Source organism: Setaria italica, chromosome IX (assembly GCF_000263155.2).
Source record: "Setaria italica strain Yugu1 chromosome IX, Setaria_italica_v2.0, whole genome shotgun sequence".
Lineage (NCBI taxonomy): Eukaryota > Viridiplantae > Streptophyta > Magnoliopsida > Poales > Poaceae > Setaria > Setaria italica.
In genome coordinates, this window is record NC_028458.1 from 39341185 (window position 1) to 39354900 (window position 13716).

The 13716-nt window shown below is 43.0% G+C and overlaps 2 protein-coding genes and 1 pseudogene across 2 annotated transcripts; all 3 read left to right on the forward strand.

Moving 5' to 3' along the window:
* The first annotated feature begins 2728 nt into the window (after window positions 1–2728).
* LOC101764198 (L10-interacting MYB domain-containing protein) lies at window positions 2729–4004 on the forward strand. Its single transcript, XM_012842672.2, has 3 exons — window positions 2729–3037; window positions 3141–3512; window positions 3927–4004. Exons 1-3 carry the CDS (start codon window positions 2729–2731, stop codon window positions 4002–4004), a joined length of 759 nt encoding a protein of 252 aa, XP_012698126.2.
* Window positions 4005–5850: 1846 nt separating this feature from the next.
* Window positions 5851–8306, forward strand: LOC101756211 (short-chain dehydrogenase TIC 32, chloroplastic). Its single transcript, XM_004983701.2, has 8 exons — window positions 5851–6144; window positions 6456–6687; window positions 6819–6898; window positions 7099–7252; window positions 7356–7434; window positions 7513–7597; window positions 7757–7803; window positions 7890–8306. The coding sequence occupies exons 1-8, from the start codon at window positions 6039–6041 to the stop codon at window positions 8103–8105; spliced, it is 999 nt and encodes a 332-aa protein (XP_004983758.1). The 5' UTR covers window positions 5851–6038; the 3' UTR covers window positions 8106–8306.
* A 1520-nt stretch (window positions 8307–9826) lies between these two features.
* LOC101756886 lies at window positions 9827–11777 on the forward strand (annotated as a pseudogene).
* The last annotated feature ends 1939 nt before the right edge of the window (window positions 11778–13716 follow it).

Below are 13716 nucleotides of genomic sequence, written 5' to 3' on the forward strand. Positions count from 1 at the left end.
TTTGTACGCTGGAGCGGTCGACCGTGGGTGTCAGAACTCAAAATCGGACTCAAACTCGGTCCGACGCGAGGGAGTAAAATAATAATTTCTTTGCGCCGGCTGCTCCGGGCCCCGGCAGCATAGAGTAGTGGCCTTCGTCGCCGGCAGCCCGGCACACGCAGCAGCAGCATCCAGCCGCGGCACATGCGGAAGAGCGACCTCGTCAGACGCAGCGCCGAAGCTTCGTGAGCATCAATAGCAAGAAGATGCAGCAGTTCAATGAGGAATCGGGGGATAGGATGAAAAGTAGGAAATCAGGCCTGCTATATGCTCCGACTACTCAATTTGCTCGATTCCTACCTCGATTTGGTGGATTTATGGCTGGATTTGAGGTTCGTGTGCGCCGCTCCCGCCTCCGCCGGCCGCCACTAGCGCGAGCCGCTCCAATACACGGCGAATTGACCTGATCTGCTCTTCTCGCGGGATTAACTTCAGGATCCATAGCTGGATTGGAATAATTGGGAAGAGAGGGGAGGAAGGGAAACGCTGAGACGAGAGACGTGGAAAGTTCCGCCTCCTCGCAAGCCTGTTCGCTTGAACTTTTCGGGTCAGCTGTGCAGCCCAGCCGTTCGGCTGCGGCCCAAACAGCAACAGCCAGCCCGCCAGCCGAATAGCTGCGTTTAAGCCTATCCGTTCGTGCTTCTCCAGTCTCCATCTTCTGTCGCAGAGCATCGACATCCTGCACTCCTCCCGACCCCATCGCCCACTTCGCCTCCGTCTTGCCCCTCCCCGCCGCTGGCCCGCCCCGCCCCCGTCGGACTCCGCCCCGCCGTCGCTGCCCCAACTAGCTCCGCCCCTCCTCTCTGCCCCGCCATCGCTGCCCCACCCAGCTCCGCCCTTCCCCTGCCGCCGGCCATCCTCACCGTCGCCGCCCCACCCAGCTCCGCCCCTCTTCTCTGCCCCGCCGTCGGTGCCCTACCCAGCTCCGCCCCTCCCCCGCCGCCGACCAGCCCCGCCCCCGCCGGACTCCGCCCCGCCGTCGCCACCCCACCCATTCTCGATCTACCTTTGTATGCTGGGTAAGATCTATTTCTTTGGGAAAAGCTATACGTTGCCCGGGTGATTCACGAGCTCCTGTCACCTGAATTTGCACCGTCCGATCTCACGATGTGCAGGGCTCATTTATTCGCTTTCCCGTCACCTGCTGCTACCCGCTGCCTCCTGCTGTAGCCGGCGTTGCTCTTTGCCTCCTGCTGTAGCCTGCGCAGCTCTCTACTTGATGCAACTCTCCGACGAGGAGGCAGGCATCTGAGCATCTGTTGCATGCCCTGCAACGCTAATTGCGCACGGTGACCGATTCCGAGCTAAGACACCATGCGGCCTCGTGCTCCCCCGTGATCGGCAGTGCAAGCCCAATTGAAGGTAGGCAATAGAGTTGCTAGCATTTACAGTTTGAATTACATTAATTTACAGTGCTTTGGTTGTTGTAAATTGTTTAAACCTCTCATGTAAATGAGTTGCAATTTTTAATTTTGAAATCTGATTTGTATTTTTGCATTTGAGGGGTTTCTCACAGTTAGAAATAATTTGTTAGTTGATTGACTATAGAAAAAATTTATTTCAGTTGTTAATTTTGCCTTTTTCATATTATTTTTCCTTCTCTTTTCTGCATTAGTTTGTTTACTATATGCTCTTTATAGTTGTTTTCTTTCTGCATCATCTGATCAGGATTCTAGGGTCATAATTTTCGGGTGATAGATCTGTTTCCAACACCCAATTTTTTTCCACTTCAAAACAGGGTGTTATACGCCTGCAAATCACCTGAGTGATTGTGGCCACAATAACACCCGAGTTAGCAGTAGACAGTCCCATTTCTTATCATCTCGTCATATCAGGCTCTGGTCCTTTTTTTTGCCATGATTTCTGAACTTCAGTTGCATCTTGTACCTATTTCTTATATTTCTGCTTTTGTGCAAACAATTTAGTTGTTACTGAAACTAACTGCAATGCACTCGTCAAGTCTGGGAATTTTTGGAGTTTAGGATGAGTTTTGCTAAATAATTAGCTCTGATCAGTAGAGTGCAGAATATTCCTTCCTCTAGTTAGCTTTGTTAGGTAAACAGTCCTATGTGTCTAGATTAGTCAAGTGCAATTTGAAAGTTGAAATATCAACTGGCTGTACAATATGTATAAACTATCAAGTGGTTTCTTAGTAGGTAAATATGCTGACGATTAGATGATACAATTCGTAGAAGCTTCTGATCACAATGAATGAGATGGTTGTTTATCTAGGGTCTTTTCAGGCCGTTTGGTTCAGTAAGCTTGAATCGTTACTATAGTTGGTCATATGGCAAAGAGCAAATGTATATTCAGTTCCAAGTGTTGTGTTAAACTTGAACTGAGATATGACGTTGGATTATAATTTTTGTTTAATTAACTGAGCCATGAATGATTGACTCTAATTGGTTGAGTTCAATTCTGAAAAAAGGAAACTTACACTGGGTACCTAACAAAGGCGACAGCACTGGCACATTCCTCTACATCATCATGGTCTCCACCTGAAGCCCATCGCTACGAGCTGCGTACAACTCCTGCAAGACGCAAGCACCACGAGGCAAGCATTAGTTCCATCTCATTTGTGCACTTTGTGATGAATGTTGATTCCTACCTTGCATGTTGTCATTACTACTGTGTGTGTGGCATACAAACCTTATAGTTAGGAAGGCATATAATTCAAACTTGCACACAAATGGATGCAGGCCGTGCCAACTGGGATGATAACACTACAAAAATGTTCCTTGACCTCTGCATTGATGAGAAGAATAAGCTCAACTATAATAAAAAAGGCCTAACCAACCTAGGTTGGCACAACCTGTATACAAATTTCAAACAACAGACGGGCAAGAAATATTCCTGCAAACAGCTTCAAAATAAATTTAATGCCTTTAAGAGGCAGTACAAGGATTGGAGAAAACTGAAGGACAAGAGTGGTACTGGATGGAACAACAGTACCTGCACCATCGACAGTGATGATGAATGGTGGACAGCTCGAATTGAGGTAACTACTTTTTATCCTAATAATTACGACGTCCTATCATTTACCTTCTGCTTTGACCTCGGATTGCCCACATGCTTACATATTTCCTATTTATGACTTATAGGAGAACGAGGCAAACAAACATTTCCGTGGCAAGATGTTTCCATTCTATGATGAGTTAACCACACTTTTTGGGACAACGGACACAGAAGGCGGTCCAATATTATGTGTTGGTGGAATTGGAGATAGAACACCAAGTTCTGCAAGTGAAGGCAACCCTGACACTGCGATAGATGAAAATGTTGCCTGGTTGGAGGACAATGTTGGACGATCTAGTGTGGGTCGTGTGTCGCAAAGGTCAGGAAAGGAGCATGTTGTTGACAACCCACCACCCAAGAGAACTAATAGTATGGAGTACTATGTCGAGCGCATATCTGAGAGCATGATTCAAAGGACTATGAATGAAAGAAATCTAATCAGTCGTGAGGAAGAGGAGGTTATGGAAATGCTGCACCTTGTAGAACAAGATGGTGTACCGAATGGGTCTGAGTTGTACTTCATAGCTACTGAGCTGTTTAGATCGCCAGCCCGACGTGCATCTTATAGGAGCATTACCGCTGCAAAGAACCGAATTGCATGGCTCCGATGGACTTGGGATAACATCAAGAGGAAGTAGTACCGATCCATGATTAGAATATATTTTGCATCTACCTAGGAATGTATATCCTTGTATTGTGACCATGACATGGTGTGGCATCATGTCTGTAATGTGAATTATGTTATGTTAGACATGGATTATTCATGCTACTAATCCATATAAATTTGTGTCGTTCCAGCTATTGTTGTTGTTTTTAATATTTTGCAAATTATTGTTTACAACCTGCTTAATAATTACATATGTGTTTGACAGCATGATTTATTTTTCAGCCTGAAGGTATTCACGATGAATGAGGTGGCTGTCAACAAGTCAAGGTCAAATGGATCCTAAAGGTACGCAATAAAATCATACTTTCAGATTTAATTACCTGGGATTTTGGAAAGAAAAGAAAAGATGGCATGCTTTTCATATGTTTGTCTTCAAACTAGCATATCTAGACCTCACAAAGAATTAGATTCTTTTCAGATCGTTGATTGAATGAGCTAGGACCATTGCCAGTTGTTATGGTCTGAAAATGAAAGGAATGTCAAGCTCCAAAAATTCGAGCAACACCAGCACCTCACCAGCAAGGTTGAACGATGAGTGGTCTACCTGGTGGGACATGGGTGCAACCATTAGTGTGTTAGCTGCGTATGCATTGTCTACCTCAAGTGGATGTGGAGTGCAAGATGGTCCGTTCCACTTGGAGGAGTTGACTAGCTGTCAATGGGTTGCTATTAACCTTGCTGACAGTAAGAAGTGCTATAAAAATTTCCGTCTCCATCCATCTGCATTTCAGTTGTTGCATTCAATCTTAGTGTCCAACCATGGTATAAAATTCACACGACAATGTGATTCAGTTGAGGCATTAGGGATGTTCCTATGGGCACGTGGCACAAGACAATGCCAGAGACAAATGTGAGATAGATTCTATAGGTCATTGGACACCGTGAGTTGGAAGTTCGGTGAAGTGTTAGATGCCGTGGTCTCTTTTGCACATACTATTATTAGGCTAACGGATCCATTGTTCAGGTGCGTGCATCCTAGGCTGCATCAATTCTCACCATATTTTGATGGGTGCATATGACCTATAGATGGAACTCACATTCCGATGTCAGTCCCTAAGAACGCACATGATGATTTTATCAATATAAAGGGGTTCATCAGCTAGAATGTCTTGGCCGTTTGTGACATGGGCATGAGGTTCACATTTGTTGCTACGGGGAAGAAGGGTGTTGTGCATGATACTGCTCTTTTGAGGGAGGCTTTAAACTAAGTTCAGCATTTTCCTCACCCACCCCAAGGTGAGCTTATTTTGTTTGTAAGGTTTATCTAAATTGCTCTTTGTATAACAATGTTGATACGTAGGAAAGTACTATTTGGTGGATTCTTGTTTCCCACTGCGTGAGGGTTATATGGCACTATATCGCTAGGCCAGGTACCATTTATTGGAGTTTAATGCCAAAGGTCCTGAGAATTTGAATGAAAATTTTAACTACCATCATTCGTGCCTTCGGAATGTTGTGGAATGGGCTTTTGGAGTGCTAAAGAATAAGTGGCAAATTCTAAGAGGTATACCGTTATATACTATGGAGAAGCAATCAAAGATTATTGCTGCATGCTTTGCGCTACATAATTTTGCATTGGATAACAACGAACCTGGAATGGTTGGTACTGACATGTTTGGTCATGGTACCTACCTTATTAGGACTGGTGATGAAAATGACTTTGCATCAAATTGGTTAGCCGCTACTGCCAACGATGATATTAGTAAAGTTCGTGATTGGGTTGCAGTAGGACTTTATGGGCTGACATGATGGAGATATTTTCTCAATTTGCTAATTTGTTGTTATGAATGTAACCTATCAATTTGTTTGTAATTTGTTGTTGTTGTGACCGAGCAACTATTGTAGCACTAAAATGTTATAATTGTATGCATATCATTTATTTTGTGCATATTTGCATAAGCTATGGTAAATGAAAAGCATTTCAGTTTATGGTTCCAAATGGTTGAATGTGAAATAAAAATGGCACACTATTGATCGCTTGTTTAAAGTGCACGGCTGGCTGCAGCTCATGCAGTAGCTGGTCCCTGGCTGATGCAGCAACTGTAGCAGTGAATGGCTGGCTGATGGCCGGCTGCGCTGGCTTGCTCTTAGTGCTCATTTTGCGCAATCATCCCCATCCCCCCCCCCCCCCCCCCCCCCCGGGCAACTCGATTGCTAATAAAAATTGCGCTGCTGACCAAAATAATTGCCCCTGCTGAGTGCTGACCTGCTCAGCTGCTCATCTGGTTCTGTCGCTTGCTCCATTGTTTATGTGGTGCTTGCAGATTGGCATTTGAGCCACTCCCGTAGCACAGTTGCCGTCCGAATCTACTGCCTGATGTGGTGGTTCTACCGCAAAGGGCCCTCGGGCTTCTCCGGCGCCTCCACGGCCGAGGAGGTTACCGCCGGCGTCGACGGCCGCGGCCTGGTCGCCGTCATCACTGGTGTGTACTTCAGTTCTCCTTCAGTTATTACTCTTATAAGCTGTTCCATTCAGCTAGCTCCCGCGTCACCCTCCGACTTGAATCTCGGTCGCCGGATCCATCGCGACCAATACTCCGAAGCCGAGGTGCTGCTCGGAAAGCAGCGGAGCGCCGGAGGCCTCCTTGGATGCCGGCGCTCAAAATGGCGGCCATCCTCGGGATGGTCGGTATTTGAAATGACGGCCACCCGGGCTTGCCGGAGTTTGAAATTGTTGCCGTTTGCATCGAAGGGAACTCATGTGGTTGATCTAATTTTGAGCCCATCGGCGCAGGCGCGTCGAGCGGCCTCGGCCTGGAGACGGCGTGCGTGCTGGCCCTGCGCGGCGTGCACGTCGTCATGGCCGTGCGCAACGTCTCCGCCGGGCTCGCGGCCAAGGAGGCCATCGCGGCCAAGATCCCCGGCGCAAGAATCGACGTGCTGGAGCTGGACCTCAGCTCCATGGCGTCGGTGAGGAGATTCGCCGCCGACTTCGACTCTCTGAACCTGCCCCTCAACATTCTCATGTAAGGACGAACGAATCCTGCTACTTCATGCTAGTTGTACTGACTGTCAGATATCACGAAATGTCAAAAGCCAGGCTGAAATCATGGATTGTTTGGATCCTGTTGGGTTGACTTGATGTTCTTCTCGGCAGCAACAACGCTGGAGTGATGACGAGGAACTGCACACGTTCCCGTGACGGTCTGGAATTGCATTTTGCAACAAATCACATTGGTAAATGCTCTTAGCAGTTAGCACTGCAGCCTTAGTTGCGCACATTGTTTCAGCTGCTTTCTTTGCGTGGCATCTCTTGTTTACATGTAGCAGAGTATAAGTATCCCTTGTTGATTGTCCATGATTTAGAATTGCTCCTCTGGATTATGACCTGTGACAATGATTCCTGATAATGCAGTAGCGTTTGGTTTGGATGACAGGGCATTTTCTTCTAACAAACCTCTTACTGGAGAACATGAAGAGTGCCTGCAGGGACAGTGGCGTTGAGGGGAGAATCATTAATCTGACGTCCTCGGGGCATATGTTGACCTATCCTGAAGGGATATGCTTCAGCAAAATTCATGATCCCTCCGGGTAATCAATGCTGAGGTCAATCTGAATTCTCTCGGAAAATTGAGACATGTTGCTGCCTGCAGAAATAACACCAACAAGTTTGTTGTATTTTGACCTTACACAGTTTTAATGACTTTATTGCTTATGGTCAATCAAAGCTTGCCAACATTCTTCATTCTAACGAACTGTCCCGAATCCTCAAGGTACCTTAGCTCTTTGCCACTGAATATGTGAGTGTATGAACTAGCCAGTAACGGAAGTTCTATAATCTTCATGAACAGGAGGAAGGAGTGAATATTTCTGCAAATGCAGTTCATCCTGGTGTCATCACAACGAACCTTTTTAGGAACAGGACTATTGTCTCTGGTATTTTCTCAAATTTTACATGCGATTTATTATTTTAAAAAGGAAAGGGTTTCTAATCCATTCAAATGTGTAAAATAGTTGCTGGCATCTACCTTGAAAAACATTTACATGGAGCTGTACTTGTAGTGGCATTTGTAACTGTTCCCTCTACTCTTGCAGTCCTATTGAACTCCATTGGAAGAATCATGTGTAGAGATGTAGAACAGGTATGCTTTTCATCACCTCTTGTACTACGACCTCATAGGTGAAGCATGCATTGATCCTAACCAACTTTGCCTTATTTTTGTTAAAGGGTGCCGCAACGACATGCTATGTGGCAATGCATCCTCAAGTCAAGGGCATAAGTGGGAAATACTTTGCCAATTGTAATATAGCCAGCCCAACCTCGCAAGCTTCAGATGCTGAGTTGGCCAAGAAGCTATGGCAATTCAGCTTGCAGACCGTGGCTTCTGTTAAACATGTAAATGCGAATCCTGTCAAGATGAACAACCTGGCGCCGGTTAGTTAGATCAGATAGGATCAATCCCTTGTAAATGGGAGATAACAACGCTTCCACAACTTTTACAGCTTCTTGATCAAATGCTTCTCTGAACTAGTGGTGCACATAGATCTCCAGATGTATGTTATGGTGTATCTACTGTTATCAATGTCTCAAACCTTGATTCAAAATTTGAAATTCAAAGCACCATACTATCATATATTTATTGCATTTTCCCCGTAAGTCTCAAGACATCTTAAAGGTCTGAAATGAATAGTTATTGTGTCTACAATCATGGCTTCTTTGTGAAAAGTCAGCAATGAGATGAATAGGTAACATTAACTTTTTCATTTTAGATGAATAGGTAAAAATAACTGCAACATCCCATGAGATGCTGAACACAAGAAAAGATATTTGTCTTTTAGAGTCCCGGAGGATTTATCATTAATTTCTTACCTTTTTTCTGGCTTTTGCATAATATCATGTGAGAAGACTACACCCCCCAGGCCAGGCTGCCACGCCCGCCAAGCTCACTTTGGTGGGCTAGTATCCTCATGAAACTCCTTGTACTACAACTTCGCCCGCTAAACTTCTTTTTTAACATTCATGCAACAGTTTTCTTTTGACTGCTTTAGTGTTTTTATATTTTCATCCTTTCTAATTATTTTTGTTATTTCTTTTTTCGTGTACTTTCTTATCTTCTATGTTATCGTTTATGCTCTTTTGTGGTAGTTCTTTATAATCCAAATGCATATATAAAGTAATTGTTACCTAAAATCTATCATAATCAAATAAAATTAAGAATTATCTACAGCAGCTGAGATCAATGGACAATTTGTATCTTGTCCTAACAAAACATGGGATCGCAAGCTTTTTCAATCTACTCCAACGGCCATGTATCCCTTCCTCTTTCAATTTCTTCGTGTCGTGCAGACATCACCCTCGTTCACCTTGTGCTAGTTGGCACATTGAATATTTATTTTCTGTACCTTCATTTATCCAAATTCTTACAATTCTAAAGTAGGTCTGAACTGTATATTTAGACTTACAGTGAACAATATCGTCGATCTATTTTCTTATTTTCTAACTCCACCCAAAATATAAGGATTTTAAAGTTTGTTCTAAGTCAAGCAATCCTAAATTTGATCATTTTTTTTAAAAATAATATTTATGATATCAAATAAGCATCATTTTATATCCATTAAGATATCTATTTTCATAGTTTACTTCGTTCATATTAATGCTTTTTTCTATTAACTTTGGTCAAACTTATGATCATCGACTTAGAACAAACTCAAATTCCTTATATTTTAGAATGGGTGGAGCACTTGTTGTACTGTATAGCACAACAATTTCTAGATATTAAGAGCGAAGAGATGTCAGCAGACTCTACTACTTCTAACAAAAGTTTACTCCACCCATTCCAAATTATAAGTCGTTTTAATTTTTTTTATAAATTTTGTTATGCATCTAGATATATGTTATGTCTAAATACATAGTAAATAATATATACCTAGATATACGATATGACAGCGATGCGGCGGCCCGAACGGGAAGGGTGAACGCACACGCATCTCAAATGCCACCATTCAGGTTATGACAGCGATTTCGCTCGCGTTGCTCTCTCACTCGAAATACTAACGTGCTCATCTGGTCTCTCTTTCTCCATTGGCTATGCTGCGTTCAAATATTGGCATTTATTATTATACCCACTAGTCCCATAATACAGTGCCGTCCGAATCTTCTGCTCGATGTGGTGGTTCTACCGCAAGGGGCCCTCGGGCTTCTCCGGCGCCTCCACGGCCGAGGAGGTCACCGCCGGCGTCGACGGCCGAGGTCTGGTTATGCCGTCATCACAGGTGCGACGAGCGGCATCGGGCTGGAGACTGCGCGCGTCCTAGCGCTGCTCGGCGTGCACGTCGTCATGCCCGTCCGCAACGTCGCCGCCGGGCTCGCGGTCAAGGAGTCCATCGTGGCCAGCATCCCCGGCGCAAGGATTGACGTGCTGGAGTTGGACCTCAGCTCCATGGCTTCGGTGAGGAGATTCGCCTCTGAGTTCGAGTCTCTGAACCTGCCCCTCAACATTCTCATGTAAGAACGAATCAATCCTTCTACTCATGCTAGTACTTCCAGATATCAAAAACTGTCAAACGACAGCTAACCTGAAATGATCATGTCATTGTCTCATTGATCTGATGTGTTTGGTGAACCTGACATTCTATTCGGCAGCAACAACGCTGGAATACTGACAAGGAACTGCACATGTTCCTGCGACGGCCTGGAACTGCATTCCGCAACAAATCACATTGGTGTGTCCTCTGCGCGAATCATTTAAGCCAAATTCTTTCTGCAGCATATCCCTTGTTTACCTGCCTGTAGAAGACCTTGCTGACTGTTCATATTTATGCTTTCTCACTCTGAACTATGACCTGAATGGTTCCTGATACTGCAGTAGCGTTTGACTTGAATGCAGGCCATTTTCTTCTAACAAACCTCCTACTGGAGAACATGAGGAGCACATGTAGGGAGAGCGGCACCGAGGGACGGATCGTCAATGTGACGTCGGCAGGGCATACCATGACTTATCCTGAAGGGATATGCTTCGACAAAATTCATGATCCTTCCGGGTAATCCATTGTGAGATCAGTCTGAATTCTCTCCCAAAATTGGGACATGTTGCTGCAGAAATAACACCAACATGTTTGTTGTGTTTTCACCTTAGACAGTTTGAACGACTTTATTGCTTACGGTCAATCCAAGCTTGCCAACATTCTTCACTCTAATGAATTATCACGAATCTTCAAGGTATCTCAGCTCTCTGGACACTGAATGGGAGTCGTTAAAATATGAATTCATGAGCTGGCTAATTAATAGCATAAGAAGTCATCTTCATGAACAGGAGGAGGGAGTGAATATTTCAGCCAATGCAGTTCATCCTGGTGTCATCGCGACTAACCTTTTTAGTGGCAGGATTATTGTCGCTGGTATTTTTCTTCAAGTCTGACGATCGATTTCATTGTTTGCAAACCAAATTTCATTGTTTCTGGCTTTTAGCATGGAGCTCCGGTTATAATGATCAATGATGTCTGTAACTGTTCCTGCTATTCTTGCAGCTTTTTTGAACTCCATAGGAAGACTCATATGTAGAAGCGTGCAACAGGTAGGCCTTCACCTCTTATTTTACTGCCATGGCGGAACATGGATTGACCCTAATTAACCCATTATTATGTTTGTTATTAAAGGGTGCCGCAACGGCATGCTACGCGGCGATGCATCCTCAAGTGAAGGGCATAAGTGGAAAGTACTTCGCCAATTGTAATATAGCCATCCCGAGCTCGCAAGCTTCAGATGCTGAGTTGGCCAAGAAGCTATGGCAGTTCAGCTTGCAGACAGTAGTGTCTTCTTGATCAAGTGCTTGTCTGAACTAGCGATGCACAGATTGTTGTACTTAGGGTCAGTTTGGTGCGATTCCTCCCAGCTCCGGCTCCTTCCGACATAGCACTGTTTATCTACTGTTCATTAAAGCTTCTTTTTTTTCTCCTCTCCCTTCCCCTCACAAAACAAGGAGGAGCCGGTGGAACCACAATGACAGCACAGCGACCAGGAGCCGGAGCCGGCCGGCACCGTACCCCACTGTAACAAACGGGGCCTTAATGCTTATACAGCTCTTCCGGATGTATGTCGTTGGTGTATGTACTACTATCAAACAAAATATCTCAATCTTGATTCAAAATTTGATATTCAGACCACCATACCATCATATAATTGTTACAGATTGGTAACGTAAGCATGAATAGTTATCGTGGCTACAATCATGGCTTCTTTGTGATCTGAGAAGTTAGCATTTTTCTATGTATGCTAACGACACAAAGACAACATAAAAGGTAACATTAGCTTCTTAGTGAATAGGTAATATCAATTCGAACAGACAATGAACACAAGAGATATATCGTTTTAGGTTCTAGAGGATTTATTTGTAATTTCGTACCTTTTTTGGCTTGTACTGCACCATTGTTTTTGTGAACTAAACTTTTTCTTTTTCTTTATCTCATCATGCATGCAACATTATTCTGTTTACTAATTTAGTGTTTTTTCATCTTTTGTTATTATTTATTTTTTCCTTCTATTATCCATTTTCTTGAGTATTTTCATTTATTTTTATTATATTTAAGGTCTTTTGTAGTGTTTTTAATAATCACTCTCATTGTTATTTTTTTTACTATAATCTATTGTTGCTGTAACATAATTCAGTTGTTTCCATAATATATTTTAATTGGTCTTCTTACTTTACATGTTTTGAATTGTTCATGTGGTATTAGCTTTGAGTTGATTGTTCATATTCCATTCATTAAGTGTTCCATGGTATATTGTGCATTGTTCGAACAGTGAAAATTCATTGTTTCAATAAAAATTATAGTTGTTCTTCAATCATTTTTTTATGAATTTCAGCTATTTTTTATGAATAGTAATTTGTATCCAGTTGATCATGTTATGAATTTCAACGATTCTTGTTAATTACATAATTTCAATTTGTATTATTTACATATTTTGAATTTCATGTGGTATTTGTTTTGCATGGTGGTGTAAAGTAAAAGAATAATAATCAAAATAGAAGGTCTAAATAAATTTACATGAGCCAGCCTTCTAATTATAAGGCCACATGGTGTCATAAATGTTATGTCTAGTTAAGGTTAGCCTGCTTGGTAAGATGCTTGTGGGCCAACATCAGTTAGGTGGACTGTGTTACAACTAATCTTTGAATTTGTCATTCAAGTTTCCCTCTGTTTCTACTTTTCCGTCCCAAATTACTATTCATTTTAGCTTTTCTAGATATATTTATTAAAATTGGGATGCATGGAGCACTAGATTTATTAAAATTCAACACTGTGTAACGAGAGGCTGGTGTGGGACGGTTAATTTTCTACTTAAATTACTTGGCAGGAGATTTCAATTTATATCTCAGGAACTAGCTGGCAGTTATTTTGTATGTAACTTTTGACTTTTGTTGCGCTTGAAGCATCTACAGAAACCAAAGTTGATCACTATTTTCCATTTGGTTGCATGCAGCTGATGGATAAAACAACAATCCCATAATCTTAACGGTAGATAGTTTACCACTTTTTTTTGGCACTGGCACTTTAGTCCGCAGTTAGCATATATCATTATTGTGAGCAACCCACGGATCGGATTAGCAATAATTATGAAATCTGTTGTCGCACAGACGTTGCACGATCAACATTTTGGTGTTGCCATCAAAATACCATGCCTGATAGTTGAAAACGGGTTGTCCAAAGGCTATTGGACTAACCCACGTCATTGCATCGTGGATGTCACGCAGTGCAGGGGAGTAGACATAAAAGAAAGAGGGTAGAGTTTGGTCTCCTCTGAGAACATTTCACAAATAATGCTTGTATTTTATTTTACCTTTTCTTTGGCTAAAATAAAGTGCTGCCTGTTGGAGGCATGTGGTCGGGGATATTTTTTTTGATTCTTGAAGGGAGATATTTTGTTGGTTCAGGTCAGTGGTAAGTTCCATGCATGTCCTTTAGTTATCTGAAAGGGGCCCAATGAAAAGATCAAATATACTTAGCAGAAAGTTGACAAATTGGAAATGTATAATCACGGGACTTGACAGTAGGGT